At 39.7% G+C, this 18,308-nt stretch overlaps 1 protein-coding gene across 5 annotated transcripts in view; it reads left to right on the top strand.

Annotated features, from left to right (window-relative positions):
- LOC307024499 (zinc finger protein 703-like) overlaps positions 1-18,308 on the top strand; it is a 79,071-nt gene that overhangs the window by 59,293 nt on the left and 1,470 nt on the right. For 2 of the 5 annotated variants that reach the window (XM_079658683.1, XM_079658682.1), the window contains 3 exons: positions 12,028-12,211; positions 15,347-16,027; positions 16,891-18,308. The exon at positions 16,891-18,308 is cut by the window's right edge and continues 1,470 nt beyond it. In XM_079658683.1, the coding sequence (XP_079514809.1) occupies positions 15,797-16,027; positions 16,891-18,308 (1,649 nt within the window). In that variant the 5' untranslated portion in view covers positions 12,028-12,211; positions 15,347-15,796. Of the gene's footprint in view, positions 1-12,024; positions 12,212-15,346; positions 16,028-16,890 lie in introns of all 5 variants that reach the window. The other 3 variants (XM_079658684.1, XM_079658680.1, XM_079658681.1) reach the window with 2 other exon arrangements.

Here is an 18,308-nt window from a genome sequence, read left to right as displayed (position 1 = left end):
TTTTTCATTTTTGATTGTTTGTTATGTGGATTTGTAGTATTTGTGTTTTTATATGTTCAATAAAGGTGTATTTTTGCTAAATCTTGAGACATTGCCACTGTATGTACTAGGGAGGGCCGATTTTTTGGCATAGGCGGCAGATCTGGGGGGCGCTGTGCTGGTAGCTCTGGCAGGGGAACATTTTTTTTACCGTTGGCGCTCATCCTAATTTTCGGCCTAGATGTAACAACATTCAGAATTAAGTACATGTAACACCCTTTTCACCTCGGTTACACTTTTCATTTGCCCTGTACGATGGGCGCTGCAATGGATGAAAGTGGGGGATGTTGGCTTATCAGGCGCCTGCAGCTCACAGCCAAAGTGCGAGCGTGGGAGAGCGAGAGAGGGCGCACCGGTATCGGCGCTGTTGTTATTAGAATCTGGTGCTAGCTGCGCTAACGGATATAAGAAGAAGATGTTTCTACAACCAGGGTGGAGGAGAGCTCTCCTGTCAGACTGAGAGGCTCAGTGAGGTGAAGGACTCTCTGAGTATTTAGAAAGTTCATTTTAGTCAGTTATCTCAGAGGGTCTCAAACGTTTTCTCGCCTAAAATCTCGCTTAGGGCAGCAAATTGGCTAGAACCGGCCCTGGTACTAGGCCTCAAGAGCCTTTCTTGTGCTGGCAGACACATTGGCGGGGGCGCACTTCGCACGTGCACACACTAAAAAAACAGGCTCAGGGCTTAACAGGTTATACAGTTCCAAAGAGTTTATTTCTTGCCTTAAAAATATTAAAATAAGTAATGTGGATAATCGTATTTGTACTATACATGGTAAATGAAAGTTATGACATGTTAAATCCAGATTATAGACAATATAATATAGACCTAGACAAAAAGTCAGGTTTTTGACATTGTATGTCAAAACCATAACATAATAAATCACAATAAAGAGATCTTAAGTCAAAATAATAACTCAATAAATAAAAGTTAAGAGATATTAAGAGATAGAGAATATAAAGATTTAAATTTACAATTTAAACTTTTGTCTTAGTTTGTTATCAGTTTGACTTTCTATATCATCATTTTGACTTTTACCTCTTTTACCTGGGTGACTTTCAATCCCTTAAATGTCATAATTTCAATTTAGTAACTCATCATTTAGATTTAGTGTCTTAGTTTTTACTAAATTAGTTACATTTAATTTAGTAGCATCTCTCTAACCTCACTCAACTCAACTTTTTCTCCTATTATTTTTCTCTTTACTGACAGAAATGGGCTTCCGTATACACCTCAAAATACAAACAAAGCAGTATTATGAGGCATTTCCTAAAACCAGTTGCCAAGGAACGATGAGGGCTTTCCAGTAAGCACCAGTGCTGCTCCCTGTTACTCTGTGTTCTCTCCACACGGGCTGATGGTGCCAGTGGCAACACCCGTCCCTCATTTGTCACTCTGTCGGAAAGATGGCTGCCGTAGGACACTGGCGCTGGTAGGGAAATATATAAAAAGGCTAGAACCATGGATGGAACAGTCTGGAACAATCGGTGCCTCTGTATGCGGCGCGGGACAAACACAGAAATGGCTTTCATTTCATCCACAGCTCATTAATCTGGCAGGGTTTCGATTCACAAGATTAAAGGTCAAACCAGGGATACATGGTTGGTAGTTACAGAATTTGAGGTCAACATTTAGTTTCCAACGTGTTTTATAAAAGCCTCTTTTTCCCTCAATTATACACATGAAACAAGTGGGAGCATTTATTTCTCCTTCATGTTGACAGCTTAATGTTTCAATTTCCGTAATAAAATTATTGTCAGGACAGAAAAAAATGTGGAACAGTTTGAATAGTCAAATAGGACACACACACACATAATACAGCGCTCTCTTGTTGTATCCCGCCTCCCCCTCCTCCCATCATCGCTTTTCTTCCTGCCAAATCATTTCCACCAAATCCATTTTGATTCGACATCACAGCGCTCCGCAAAGTGAAGATAATCCTTGACATTTGTATCATGCACCCCCCTTTTATTTAGTCTGCGCTCTCTCTGCTTGCCTGTCTTGTTTGCTGATAAAATCTGCCAGCCGATGCAAGCCTTGGCGGATCACACATCAAAAAGGGTCCGTTTTCTCCCCCGAGGGTGACGAAGTGTCAAAATAATATTCCTCTGTGTGCTCTGGGTGGCAGCCTAATTTAAAAACTTCATTTGGTGATTGTAGTCATTTACATGTTGTTCTAAGCTGACGGTAATGTCTGGACCCCCCTCCTGCTCTGTTTTACTACATGACAAAAACTATAATAAAAAAGAAAAGAAAGATAATGAATAATCAAAGTTTGTGTCATACTGTAGTGAGTGGTCAGAGTAGAGTTAGCATCTAACTGTAGAAGACCATTACTGCCAAGAAAAGAAAGCAAGAAATACAAAAAAGAAAAAATGATAAAAGAATAATAATGGTGAAAAAGTTTCTGTTCATTTATCTGGAGTCTAACTTTAAAATGTGTTTAAAAAAAAAAAAAAAGAAGCAAATTGTGGATGTAATCCATTCTTTGACTAGCTAATGATGTCAACATTTTAACTTCCTTTTGCATAATTCTGACTTTAACCATGAGGGTTTTATATTTTTAGCACGCATCAACTGTTTACTTATTTTCCCGGGTGGATATTGGCCTCCATAATGAACATATAAGACGTATTACGGTTGGACTCATTGATAGAACTTTCCTGTCTTGCCTCCATGTTGTCTTTATAATGTTATTGAGCATGTTAATCTGCGAATAGCCTTGAACTATGAAATACTCTAAAGATTTATAAAACAATACTTCTCCTTGGCTTTAATAAAAAGATATGCAAGTGTCCAGATAGACTTTAACAGACTGTGACAAGTCGTCCAGTGAAAGATGAACATAAAGAAGAAAGAAGTTGGAGATATGAGGTCAAAAACCCACTCTCAGCCTCAGTTCTGACTTGATTAATCTCATCTGTCCATGTTGATACAGAAAAAGGCCCTTTATCTGGGACAATGTTATAGTTTTGGCCAGTTGAGCCACTGTTTTCCGACGTTCAGGGCTTTCCTGTAATAACGCAGAAATCTTTCCCAACTGGATTACGAGGAATGAACCGCCCTGGCCAGGCATCGGTTTTGATTTTAAAAGCAGCAAGCACAAACACTATAAATGTACACTCACAAGAGAGAGTTTTTTAATGGGCACTCGACTTTGCAAAGGCAATAACTCTCTCTGTCTTACTTTCTCTCTTTCTGGAAATGCCTCCCACTGTTTGCTGAGGTAGCCGAGGCAGCTGGCAGTGCTCAGTGCTCGGCCTGACATGTTGCTTTGAAATACCAATCACTGAGTTTATACAACAGGGAGGGCTTGTAAATGTGTCGAGTGGGGAAATATACAATGCCATACTTTCTTACAAGAAGTAGAGTTATGGTCTCAGCAGTGTGTATACCTTACAGGTGATATAAAATATGCCGAGTCTTATCCTGAAACCCATTTATCATGAATGACAGCGGAGGAAAGTGCTTTTAGTTTTGTTATTCTCGTGACAATCTGCGGTAACCTCTCACCGACACTACACACATGTATACACAAATGCACATGGATACATGAGACACTGAAAACTGAGTCTGGATGTGGCCACACTGTTGGTAATTTACAGCACCATTTGGCAGGAAGACAGGTGAAAACTTGCACTATTACCCACAAAATAACACCTTAGTTTAAGTGTTTTTACCACATGTGGCAGGCTTCTCATTTCTAGGAAGCAACCTTTGATTTTTTTTCCTGCTAATATGGAGCTAGGAGTTTTGTAAGTTGTGGCTAGCTTTAAGGCTAGGGCTATTGCATCTCAGGCTGACTAGTTTTAAAATTAGAACCCCATTAAAGAGTCTTAAAAACACACATGGCTTCCACACGGTGGATTTGCCTAACTTCACAAAATAGTGTCATGTAAAGCTAGTCATGCTCAATGGCCAAGCAGGGGATTGCATATAGCCGTATGCTAACGTGGCATGTCTATTGATGCAGTCATTTAATATAAATGACTTATTAAATGGCTTAGTTGAATACTCGATTATGATTGGTCAATTCAGAACACGTGACACGTTGTTAATCCAGAACAGACAGACCGCTGTCAAGCACTTATTGACCGTTGTTAAGGACGCTCACATCTGCACAAAGAAGTCCGTTCGATTTAACTGTATACAGTTTGGCTGAAAAGCAAACTGTCGGGATCCTGATCTGCCTGTCGGGTGTTCTCTCCCCCATAATGACCACCTCGCTGCACATTATCCCTTACCTAAATAACCTATAACATTATTCTGATTCAGGAGTGCTCATGTATTCCAGAGATGGTAACACCTTATGCTTGTATAGTTACATATTTTAAATAGTCTAATTCAGCTTTGTGTTACATTGAAGCCAGTATCAAAGGTGTATTGCTGATTAACCACTTTTACCCAGCTAGTGTATCTGCGTCCTCGGCTAACTCTACTATAACTATGTTGGAGGCCTTAGCAGGCTTAGTTTAAATGTAAGAGAGTGAAGATACATTAAAAACGTAGTTGTTTATTGGTACCATGTCATGCTAGATTGTCTGTTAGAAGAAATAAAGCTCATAATTCATAATATATTTTGGAGCAATTTCCAGAACAGAAATGCTCACCATCCAAATGAGAACAATAATTTCTTGCAAAAATAATGAACGTTTTTGGAAATCAAATCACAGCATATTTTTTTCTCTGGTTTTCATATTATTGTGGTATTGTGGTGTCGTTTTGATCAATTATTGGGTGGTTAAAATGTATAAATCTTGCACCAAATCTATGTAACAAAGTTATTAACCCCAAAACTTGCAATATAAAATTGAGTATTGAGATGGCCACTCTTAACATTAAAATAGGCGCCCCACCAAAAGACAATATTTATTATAGATCAATCTTCAGCTTCCCAGCTTTCACTTGACATATATTACTTTTATATTGCATAAACAGTTGACCTTTTATCCCTCCCTAAAGATCAATTTTCCTTCCTTAAAAAAAGCAAAAATAGGTCTATTGCAGTGAGTGGTGTAGTGGGGATAGCTTAGAAAAAAGCTAAATTGATGTAATGGTGATAATATTAGATTTATTTATGTTATTTACTCGCTGAAAAACGCATTAAAGTGTGATCTTTTTCCCAGATGTTTCTCTGAGCAGCAGTTATCAATGCCTCTGAGTCAACATCCTATACAGATATGAGTTACAGAGAGCAAGTGGGAGTAAAATAGCAGGAGGTGACCAGTGGAAAAAGAGTAATCCATGCTTTAAGGATATAAGAAGTAAATCTGTATTTATGATTCTGTGGAAAATCATGTCATTATCTCACCGCCTAAAGTTCGTTGTTCATTTGGAGCTGGAGGGGAAACTGTCCTACTTCAGCAGAAATCTGAGGTCAGCGCAGGAAATATTTCACGGCGTGTCAGACCACTCTGCACACGGTGAATAATGTTCAACATGACACCGTAATGCTTGTTCAGGTGAAAAACGGTTCCCTCTGCAACTTTCTGGGGCAGCGGTAATAATATTCCGTTGGAGGGCGGGAGTTGGAGGGCGGTGTGTGTGAAATATGGCGCTACTTCACATTCATGTATTCATCCTGGAGCGATAAATTAGACCCCAGACATTTCAATCTAACTTCCTAAATAGAGCACTTTGTCATCACAAACTAAAGGAGAGGCATGTTGGGTGATCAACAGAATAATTCATGACTTTTTGAGCATTAGACACAAGGTGATCTTCAGAAATAGCCGTAAAACATACAGTAAATAATCACCGTACGCAACAAGAAGAGAAAATACTGCTTTAATTTGAAATAATTCCTCATCTCCTCCAACTCTTTTAAACAATGCAGCTGAGCAGAAACGGCATCCGTTATCTTGATCTCTGCAGTGGACTTTCATGCATTATATAAATGAGGCTGGTGCAGCCGGGTGAGGATCGTTTGTTTGAAGTGACACGGCTGATGGCCGTTGATTTACTTTCACAATAATGGCCTTTTAATTGAGCTCTTCCGTCCTTTGTAACATCAAAGGCTGACAAGTGGTTTGACAACAGCCCTTTTTCCTTCCCCTTGTGTGACTGACAGGCACAAAATGGCTGCCTCATCCCTCTCAGCTTCCTTCAACTGTCACGACTGCACACAGGATTGGACCGGGACACCTTTGGCCTGAGGGACATATCCTATTTCTGACAGAATTAGAAATGAAAGTGGTTATCCCTTCAGAAAACACACATTTACTTCAGGGCAGTTTTATTCAGTGCCAAATGTGTTGCTCTTGGGCTGATTTATCTGCAAAGACAGAAATACAAATAAAGAAAGCAATCTCATTTACCACCTTCCAGTGTTGCCATAGTCTGTTAAACCACGAGTCAAGTGTTATGACAGACTTTGTATGCTCTGCTGGCATGTCTTGAGGGAGCGCAAGGAGGCGTGTGGTGTGTGCTGAGCGATGACAGATGTGGGACGAACGCTGAAATGCATCTTCTCCTTGTGTAATGGTGTGTTTTTGGGGGTAGAAATGGTTACTGCTGACCGGTGATTATGCAGCTGTTTGCAGGCAGGAACACAGTCTATGTTTGGTGTTGTTCACATTTTGGTTTCTAAATGGTGCGTGGATTCATTCCTGACATTTACCAATGAGGGTTGTGCTGAGGGTTGAGTAAATAAAGCCATCAAAGTGGAAGAGAGTCGCCTTCACTGCCTCCCCTCTGTTGCTCTGTTTAAATAACCCACAGGGCTTTCTATCAATGCAGCGTATTGAACAGGGGGAATCAATGCGTGACATAGTTCCTGCTCCATTGCTCTGATACGGCTAACCGCTTCTGCTTTGATTTTATAGACAGGTTCAGGATTAATGGAGATCCATTTCGAGAGCAATCGACTTCTTTGTCGCCATCTTCCTCATTATCAACACTGGCACCAAATACAAAATGGCTCTAAAAGGACACATCTAACACTCAACAGACTGTCTGACATCGCTGGTACTCCTTTATCAGTGCTGAGAAAAGAGGTTAAGATCATATTAGCATGTTGATGAGTGCACCATGTATAGTAGTACACATATGTTTACATTAATGCAAAAACCTCAGCAATGATATATTCTGTTTTTATACTTGCATTGGTTGCATTCTTTATGTATCATGTGTTTCCTTTTGCAGTCTGACATTAGACAGTAGACTTACAGGCTACATGTTGCAGTTTTAAAGAGCTTCTTCTTTCATTTTCTCACATGTTCAATTGTTTTCTCTTGTGAAAATGCTTTGATACACGTTGATAACATCCTATAGGCATTGTAGTTCCCCTAAATACTGTCTTAAAACTAAATGTCTGCTTTTAAGTTTTTATTTCCCTCCTAACATGTTTACTAAACGTATCCATTTTACATCTGTATTATATGCAAAATTGAAGCTTAACAGCACTGCATTGGATCAATAACCATTTTCCAACTTACAAAATGGTAATTTCCTCAAATTAAAATCATTAGGGGTATCTCAATGAGCATCTAGGCTAAGGAAACAATTCATTACATTACATTACATTTACAATTCATATTATAGAAACATTATTTACTTTGTTTGGTTACATTGACCTTTAACCTCAAACCTATTCTTAATCCCTTAATTTACTCTTTTTAGACAGGCATCTCTATTAGAACATGTTATGGGTTTATGATCCAAATAAGTAGGTATTGTTTAGTTTATTATAACCCTTTCAGAAACCCCTTTTGGTTCTCCTTTACCATGTGAGTAAGATGGACATCAGCTTTAGATAAATCCATGGCATAAGCCCTGACAAATGTGATAAGCCTGGCCTCCGCTTTGCATCTGTCCAAGTGTTTCAAACCGAGGGGAAATCAATGGTAAATGATTGCCGAGCTACTGTGTGGAGTGAAGGCCACAGGGAGCAGTGGGAAGGTTTGTTTAGCGCCTCCAGGGCCGCGCAGTCACAATCAATTTCCCTGCAGCAGTCAGGCAAAGGTCCACTACATCTCTCACACACCCTGAAAACAAGTAAAAGTAGTGAGAAGTGATGTGTGTAAAAAACTGTTTTTGGAATTTAATCAAAATGCCTGTCAAGCTTTTCATCGTAGCACGACACGTATGCAGTTTGCAGGGATACACTGCACTTTCACTTCCAAAATAACTCCGTAAAGTGTTCACCACATGTCAGGCTTCTCCTTTCTAGGTATCAACAATTGTTTAGTTTTCTGCTGAAGTGTTCCTTTCAATGAATGATAAGCTATTCATCAGCGTCCGTTTACAGAGATGCTAACGTTGCTAAACTCTGATCTATAGTAGTATTTTGCCCCCGAACAGTGTATGTACCAGCCAAGGACAATCTTTTTTATTTTCTCCGCCTGTGGGGAAATCAATTGTTCGGCCATGACACTTTTGTGGTTGCTGTCATTCCGATTAAAAAAAAAAAACTATTTAGATGCCCGCTTTGTACCTTTATTGACTACAGATTCTTCACTCTTCTTAAACACCCAGTTAGAGCTTCTTCAAAAGAGGCATTTCTGGCAATAAGCTCAGTCAAAATCGACTCTAACCTAGTCTGTTGCAGGCCACATTTCACCTTTATCGTGGCTCAAAATGGGAATTCAATATCATTTTTATTCCTCATTTAGAACCAAATTATCCGAGGATCATTTTATTAACCATATTTTACGATACACTAAAGTTATGAGACAAGAAAAGATGAATAAACGTCTTGTTGTTTTTGTCTTATGCATTCATGTTGACTGTAAGGAAGCCCAGAGTGAGATTGAACTCTTCTTTGTTTGGGAGAAAAGAGGGAGACACGCCTGCTGAAGATCTGCATTTTACTGAGTGCACTTTACACGTTTTCTAATGTGATGTAATGTTACTGTTTGTAGTGCTAGTCATGGTACTTGGCCTCTGTAGTAATGCTAGGTTAATGCTAATAAGCTTGTTAGCCGGATATGTTAACTTGTAAAGCTTGTGTTAGACCAGACAAACACAATCCTTCTCATTCATTGTTATTCAGAGTATTTATAGGCTAATACATAAAAGAAGACACAACCCTTTAAATGTAGAGTGTTGCTCTGAATAATCAAATGTATTTGAATAAAAATGGGCATCAAAATCTTGGAAATGTCTCCTTTTTAAGCAGTCAAATGCAAGAAGCCTGTTTATTTTTTACCCGGGAGCCAGCAGGCAGCTCTGAGTTTTTGGAATAAGATCTTCTACAAAAAGCCAAATCTAGAGGGGTGTGAAAAACTATCTTTGATGTCAGAAGACATTTCAGTGAAAAGCACAGTACAATCTGATAGCAGGCTGGCGTCCTCTGGCAGGCTGATCCCCCCCGATCGTTCCACCCACAGGACATGCAAAATGCATCTGTGCTTCTGTGAAAGTGTGCGGTTCGGGTGTGTGTGTTTGTGTTTGTGCTGGATGGGTAATGATCTGAATGTTTCAGGGAAAGTTGATTGGACAGGTGGAGAAACTGAATCGTTGAACAAATTCTAGGCATCAAACTCAGCCTTTTTATGTTCTGTTATAAACTCTACTGTATCTATAAGCAAGTATATGAAGTGATTTAAGATTTATGCGTACAGGATCATTACTATCTGCTTGTATCTGTAAAGAATATATTACACAGTCTGCTTATTATTCTCAATTTGGTGTAAATATTAAGATGTCCTGAAAGCACAAGTTACTTTTTACATTAGTAACCTAGTATTGTTTCCAAAAACGTCGACTTGGACTCAAGGATAGACTGATTGAGTTTTGTTTGCCAAAGGTCAAGGTCACTGTGACTTCATTAAAGTTTTGGACCATACTTCAATAATTCACACGCTAATTATGACAATTTTAGGCCAATGTCTAATAGGATTAAATTATAAATTGATGACATTTTGGAGAGAAATTAATTAAAACTGTAGCTTTACTTTTGGCAGACGCATTCAATCCAAGTTCATAATTCATTTGACGTTATAATGCTGTGCCATTTAGAGCTTAATAAGTCTAACTTGTGTTTCATAAACAATGTTAAACCTTTTTTGTTGTTGCTGCTTTCCAGTTGTTGTTTTTTAGCGTTCCAGTAAATATTTGGGATGCATTTATAGTATCCTTATTCTGAATCAAATATGCTGGAAACATTAAAGTAAGCAGCTGTAGACGGTAGCCTAATTAGGTAAAGCTGCTAGAATCTGCTAGCTACAGCTGTCTGTTCAGCCAACATCATTTTAGGTTGTCAGCTAAAAAAGTAGCTATTCTCTACTTTAGTGTGAAATCAAACAGATCCTGATTCAAATATTGTTTTAATGCAACTTTTGCCAAACTGCCAGTTTTTGTTGTAAACTGCATGTTCATCATGATATAATGGAAAGTCATTGCAGGAAAGTCAATATACTTATAATAGAAAATAGTTTTTTGGAAGCTGCTTCCAGTCTCATTGTTCAATAAAAGAACAAACAGTGTTAGGACACATGCGCTGTTTATGGCTCTGTAAATGTCTAACTATCAATTTCCACCCTTGTATTATATGCAGAGGTGGGAGAAGTACTCAGATCTTGTACTTGAGTAAAAGTAGAAGAACCAGAGTGTAGGAATACTCTGTTACAAGTAAAAGTCCTGCATTCAAAATGCTACTCAAGTAGAAAAGTATTGGCATCAGAATATACTTAAAGTACCAAAAGTAGTCATTGCGCAGATTGGTCCATTTCAGAATAATAGATATATGTTTTATATTGATTGATCATTAAAGTGTTCTCAAACCTGGTAAAGGTGCAGCTAGTTTGAATGACTGTATACTGCAGGGTAGCTTGTGGATTTACTCCAGGTGGAACTAAAATCTGATTTAACACTTGATTATATTTTACATCATTCATCCACATCTGTAAAGTAACTAAAGGAAGAAAATAGATGTAGAAGTACAAAGTAGCATACAATGGAAATACTCAAAGTACAGTCCTTGAGTAAATGTAATTTCTACTGTGCAATGTCTTGTTTTGTTTTGTTGTCTTTTATGCTGCTGCAACGCAAACATTTCCCAAATCGGGATCAATAAAGTACTTCTTATCTTATCTTAGTTACTACCCACCTCTGATTATTTGCCACCTCAAAGACAAAAGAACACACTATCAATCACTGTTTGCATTTCAGCACAGCACAAACACTCTTAATGTCCTAAAGGACTCTTTTTAAGGTTGTAAGGTTTTAGTCCATGTATCAAACTTTGCTCCATTGTTTTTTCATGTGTTGCCACATTGATTATGTTTTTTAAGATAAGGCAACAAGAGGAAACCGGTCTCAAATTAGGCAACAACAGGAAACAGTAATTACTCACAGACACTGAGCAAATGCTTGTTCATGACCAACTTCAAGGCAAGTCACGAGAAGTTAAAGAAAAGAGCTCTATTTTTTATTGTGGCCCTCTTCTCAGTGTTTGACTTTTTTTATTTCCTCTTAAACAATAGACATTACTTCAGATAATTTCCCTTAACCCAAAAGAGATCCACACCTGTTTACCTCTTTAGGAAAGAGCTGTGTAATATGAGTTCTAACAGCTGATCTGATGTGTGCAACACGTTTAAACCTTGCTATAAAAGCATGACTTTACAAAATGCAATCTTAAGATGTGACTTATAACACTCGGAACCATGTCTTGCTTAGTAAAAGGACTATAAGAGAGAACAGAAATAAATCATTTAACCTTCATTTAACACTTAAAGACAATGACAATTGTAAGAGTTGCAGGAAAAATAGTGTTGAATGACAGACGTACAGATTTGTATCACCTCACTGGATTTGACTCTGCATTGCATCTTTAGGGTTTGAAAATATCTTATCTCATCAAGATCTGCACTTTCTTGTAACGAAGGAGACATGCTGTGACTTTGCACATCTGAAAGTAAAGCACTGGTAAATGCTGTCATTTACAGATTTTTTTTTATTACTTTAAATGTGTTTTTTTTTAAAGTTGTTTTGTGCCCTTGTAGATCCATGCCTGCATACTAACTCCTCCTGTCCTGTGCCAGCAGTAAATAAGGCAAAGCAGCTCTCCTGCTGGTTCTGTTCCCACTGAAGCCACAGAGCTCTCCTCTGCAGCGGGCCTGTGACCTTGTGTCCTGATGAGATGGTGCTCCACTCTGCTTCTTATCACAAATGGGACATTGATGGATGGCTGAGAGTGGCTGTTTCTGCGGTTTAGAGCATGAGGTCAAGGTGACAGTTCCTTAACCTTTTTCTTTTCTAACCGAGTGCTGACTTCAAAACGTTAACGAGGCCTGTAAGGATAGCACAAGGGGAATTCTCTAAATAAACGGCATGTCGTTTAACATAAGTATTACCCTTTCCTTATATTTACATGTGAACCACTGCTTTTGAAGATTAAGGAACACCCCGCAGCAGATGAACAAATATCCGTGAGCTAATTCACATTATGCAGCCGTTTGCCCACAGGTTATGAGGGATTAGGAATGATTTCGCACTCAATTGAGGTGGCAAAGGATCCAGAGAATCAAAGGCCCTCAGACTGGGACTATTTCTGGGCTGCTGCTAATAGTTCTTGTCAGCCGTAATTTTTAAGTACTTTAACCAATTCATTGTATAATTAGGTTAACAAAATTAGCTCATTGCAAAGTCAGTCAGCAGGCGGTAATGCAATAAAGTTATTAACATTCCAGATTTATAGAACCATTAATATAAAGGCGATCTGTCTTTTTCACATTTTTCTTCCCTGGTATAAATGCCATAAATTAATAAAAGACAAGTGACTTGTTCTGTATACTTTATTGATTTTTTTTGTGTAATGCTCAGCAGAAGACAAATTATCCATCACTCCACTTGTCAAGTATGAAAGCATACCAGAACCTTTTTAACTAAAAAGAAAATGCATGACGTGTCTTAAAATGTAATAACATAGCTACATACAGTATGTTCAAATATGGATTAAGCATTTCCAGGGTGTCCGTGGGGTCTTAAAAAGTATTAAAAGCTGATCAAACAATTTTGCGAAAATTAAGGCTATTAAAAAGTATTAAACGGCATTCTTTAAGTATATAAATTGAGGTTGTATTCTACAGTGTGCCTGAATGTAATCATTGCGTCGGTGTGTAGTGTGATTCTGTGTAGGTATATTTATGGCATCCCGTTGGATTTGACATCATCTGAACAGGACATCGCACGCTCACTTTTTTTCATTTGATATGTGACTTACACTACTTAATGCTGTACAGTAAATGTATATTATGTTGTAATAGCTTGGATCATTTACTGTATGCCAAACATAATTGTGATATCTGTTTCAAATGTTCTGCTGCTTAACTCCATTTGTCACACTGTAGCTGTACATTGAAATATGCATACATGAAGATAATTGTGCTCTACGTTTTGGAGCAAAAATTCCCATCATTTAGGCACTTGAGGCCCTAGTGAGAAATGTTGCCTCGGATGTAGCTAGTGTGGGCTACACAGTACATTTATGTTCAGCCTTTATTTGTACAAATGCAAAATTAGCTAATAATACTTCCTGCTTGCAAACTACCCATTTATGTCAGACAGCTATTATTCAATTAATGCAGAAAACTCCAAAATGTGCTGATATCGAGGAAAGTTCTGAAATCTAAGACACATTTTTCCCTAGGATTTTAAAGTGGATCTATTGATCCGTGTTGCATCAAATTGGTGATAATGATATCTTTGTGAAGTGTATATCCCACTGAATCTAAAAGTACTGTATGTGAATCGTGTCTCTGTGTTCAGAATGGACTTAGTTATGACTCTGAAAAGAACGACACACTTGGATGCAAATTGCTCTCTGCTTTGACACACAACATCTAAACCGGTAAACCCTTGTGGTGTTTGCCCTGTACTCATGTTCTTGTTGACTACCAAGATGACTCATGTGACTATATGACTTATTTCCACTTTGACTTTGTTCTCTGCACCATTGCTCTCACAAAAGTGCATTTTTAGTTTTAATATGGGGTTTATTCACCACTTCCTAGTGCCCTCTTAGATCTATGTTTCATGAGCTGGAAATTATACCATCTGCATGTTCAGCAAAGTTTAGTTTTCCATTTAGGAACCTCTGAGTTTAGATTTAGAGTCATCTATCAAATATTTTGAGATACTCTGGGGTTGAACCTCATGATTTAACGCTCATAGTTTGGTCTGAAAACTTGTGTGAGATCAGATCTTGTCTCTTAGTCATGGTTGACAAAATGATGTGCAAAGGTCCATCAATTGTTATCCTTTTTTGTGTGTGCATCTGATCAACCACAAAATCTAGGACAACCCTCGGTTACAGATATATCTTTCCAGAATTTCAAACCATTTAATTGTCCAGTTTATAAATACACAAAAGACGGGTGATGATTATTTTGCCCGCTCTGGTCTTTGGATGAAATGTAATTAAATGGGTAAACCTTTCAGGGACAATTGATGGTTGTATGAGATAAACAAGCGTCTCCTTGCTCGACCATACTGAGAGCAGGATGACAGATTATTCATGATGGAAATAAAGTACAAAGACATGTAATGCTAAAATGATGACCCATTCTTTATGAGTGGAAGATAAACCACACTTAGTTGAGACTGACATTTTATACTGTATTTCTCAAAATGCAAACTCTTACTAAGGCTAAAGTAAATACAATGGTGAAACGTCACCAAATACATTTACTCAAATGTTGTACTTGTTGAGGTACTTTACTTGAATATCTCATCTCTTTAATTGTATGTTATACTTTGACTCCATAGGTGTTTTAAACTTTGAATGTACGACGTTTCTTTTGAATCGACTACAATTTGTATAGTTACTATTACTTATTCAACAGCCAGATGGTATGATTCTGTAGAACTCTAAACATTATAATTGGTAGCAATGTGAAAGGAGCAGTTTTGCATGAGTACTTTTGATACTTTACACACATGTATCTAGATGGATGGATGGAGGGATAAATAGATAGATAGATAGATAGATAGATAAATACTTTCTCCCAAGCAGAGAAATTGTTTTGTCATAACAGTTGACAGTCATTGTACAAGAAATAAATTACATAGAACAAATAGAAAAAAACTGATAAAATATAGAGAATACATTTGAATTCTCTCTAATAGACCAATCTACTAAAGGGACAGAAACAGAAGCTTTTTATTAAAAGTACACTATCCCGTGAGGTAGTGTAAGTAGGCTACAATATGTAACTACAGTTTGTGCAAATGTTCATGATTATAGAAAGGAACTACTTTTCTTTAAGTAACCTTTTGAATTTGGGACTTATAGTTGTAACAGAGTGTCGTTATACTGTTCTATTTCTACTTTTACCTTTCTCCCTCCACCATGCACTGGATCAGAGGGACTTTCTCTCTGAGCACGCGGTGGTCCCGCCCCCTGTGATGCAGCCACCCAGCGGACACTTTGAAGTCCTGCGGGTTGAGATCAGTGCGCTGCTGACATCCGGACCGAAAACACGCATTGGGACGTTTCCTCTCAAACTCTGGAATATAAAACCTAAACTCTGGTTTTTAATGCATTTAGAGAAGCGACAGTGTACATTCTGCGTACTGCAATTACCACAGTGGACTTCTTTTTTGTTTTTTGCTTTGAATTTGGAGTAAAGTAATCGAGTCGGAGGATGCTTCAAACGAACTGAGAGGTTTCACCGTCCTTCGGGACATTAAGGACGTCCAGCTGTGGTTTTTTTATTATGGGACGTGACTGAATGGATTAATAACCTGTAAAAAAAAAAAAAGTGAAAAGTAACGCTCATCCGACTCAAGCAGCAGCGCCCTCGGCTCTTACCAATGAAATATCTGCCTCCAGGATCAGTAAGTAAGCTTTTCGAGCTCCGTGATACCCGCGACAGTCCGAAGTCTCTCCCCGGCGCTGCGGGCTCTCTGCTGGCCCCTCTGGACCCTCTCCGGCAGGCAAAGCGGCTCCCCATCCGAGTCCTCAAGATGTTGAGTGCGCACACCGGACACTTGCTACACCCGGAATATTTACAGCCTCTGACCCCCGCACCCGTGAGCATTGAGGTATTTATTTGTCTTTTAAAAACACTATCATATGAAAAGGTGGAAATGTATTGAACTTTCATTCGGAATCACTGTAATTATAACATGTAAATGCCTCGCTTAAATAATTCTAAAGAAACACAAATGCTGACGCTTATCATATTTCCATGCCTAAGTGTGTTAAATCTTACATAGGTTAAGAGATAATAAAAGTAATCGCAACTTAGTTTTATCTTTTAATTAGAGCTGCAGAGATAAGTCGATTAACTGAATATTGAATAATAAGACACTTTTTGTTAATCAGGACATTATTCATCTGGTTTTAGATTCTTTAATGTTAAGGTTTCTTCTTGTTTTTCAAATATTATTGATAAATATGATTTTTGTGTAGTTTAGACTGTTAAAAAAAACAATGTAAGGCTGGAATAACGATTATTTTCTTTATGATTATTCGTTTAGTGTATGAAAAGACCATATGACACCCATAACTGCCCTGAGGCAAATATGTTGTCAAAGAAAGTATTTTTTTGTTGAACAAAATCTCACAGATAACAAAGAATATCCTTTATTCAAGAAGTGTTTTTGTATATATATTTGCTTAGAAAATCATTGTATCCATTATGAAAACAGCTTGCGATCATTTCTTACCCAATACACTAATAGTTATTGGCAATCCTATGGGGATTTTTTTGTATTCGCTAATTTAGGTGATCAATTGTTGCAGCCTCACTTCAAGTTATGTAAATGTCAACAGTTAACTCGCCTACAAACAGAGGACTTGTTGTTGCTCTCTTCCCTTTGCATAGAAACCTAATTGTCTCTGGGCATAATTCAGTAAGAACAAAAATGCACAGAGCTAATCAGAATCTGTGTTTTTTTTGTAGCTGGATGCCAAGAAGAGCCCACTGGCCCTGCTGGCACAGACTTGCTCTCAGATTGGTAAACCGGACCCTCCGTCTTCCTCCAAACTGAGCTCCTCCAGCAGCCAGGGGGACAAGGAGCCCAGCAGTCGCTCATCCGGCTCCAGCCATAAGCACAGGGAGCACCGCCCCTCTCTGGAGGACAAGTGTAGCTTCAAGCCCTACAACAAAGGCAGTGGAGACTCTCACAGGGAGGGAGTCACCAGCAGCAGCTCCAGCAGCAGCAGCGATAAAGTGGGGTTTAGGGTACCCAGTAATAACGTCACCGCTAATGGAAACTCAACAAATGGCCAGCAGTCGTACCCACCCCATGCTGCTTCACCCAGCTCTAGAGCCAGCAGCAGCACCCCACCAGGACACTCCCAGCAGCCCACCAAACTGAGCCAGTCTCCTGGTGCTCAGTCCCGGACTCCTAGTGGAGACACTGCCCATGAGCAGGGCAGTCCCACCAGCACGAGCAGCAGCAATAATCCCAAAAAAGACGGCGACAAGACCAACCCAGACAGTCCTCAGGATGCAAACTCCAGCCAGGTTCGAGCCAGCACGAACTGCAGCAACAGCAGCTCTGATGGAGGTTCCCACCATGAGGGGGGTAAAGCGGAGTCTGCCCACCCTAACCTCGGCCCTGGACGCATTACACCCATTTCTCCTTATAAGACAAGCCAGCCGCTCTTCCCCCTGCCTTCCTCTAATATGGGCTACCATGGATCTGTAGTGGGGGCTTACGCTGGCTACCCATCCCAGTTTGTTCATGGGATGGACCCAACAAAGTCGGGCCTCGGCATGGGAAAGCACCCAGGCTCCAGCCCTCTCACAGGGGCCTCCCCTCCCTCTTTCATGCAGAGTTTATGCAGGGACCCCTACTGTCTAAGCTATCCCAGTGTATCCCATCTTGGTGGAAGCAACTGCAACTCCTGCGTCCATGACCCTTCCTCCAGTCTCAAATCAAACTACCCCTTGGTATACCCCTCCCACCCGCTGCACTCCCTCCACCAAGGCTCCATGTCGTCCAGCGTGTCTTCCTCCCTCTCACATCCCCTCTATGCGTATGGCTTCATGCTCCCAAATGACCCCCAGCCCCACGCCTGTAACTGGGTCTCCGCCGGGGGGCCGTGCGACAAACGCTTCTCCTCGTCCGACGAGCTCCTGGCTCACCTCCGCACACACACTACCCTGCCCATGGGGATGGACAGTAAGCTGCTCTCTGTTTCCTCCTCTGGACCCGCTAACTGCCACCTCCACCTCCCCCACCAGAGCAGTCCCGGCTCCATGCCCAGCTCCCTTTCCCTCAGGGCGCCCCACAGCATGGGATTAGCTCGCTATCACCCCTACAGTAAGGTGCATCTGCCCCCTGGACCCTCCCCCATCGCCCTGCACTCTAT

The sequence above is a fragment of the Notothenia rossii genome (assembly GCF_949606895.1).
Source record: "Notothenia rossii genome assembly, chromosome: 11".
NCBI classification, from domain to species: Eukaryota; Metazoa; Chordata; class Actinopteri; order Perciformes; family Nototheniidae; genus Notothenia; species Notothenia rossii.
The sequence above is the reverse complement of the archived record's forward strand: the minus strand, read 5'-3'. Positions and strand labels throughout refer to the sequence as shown.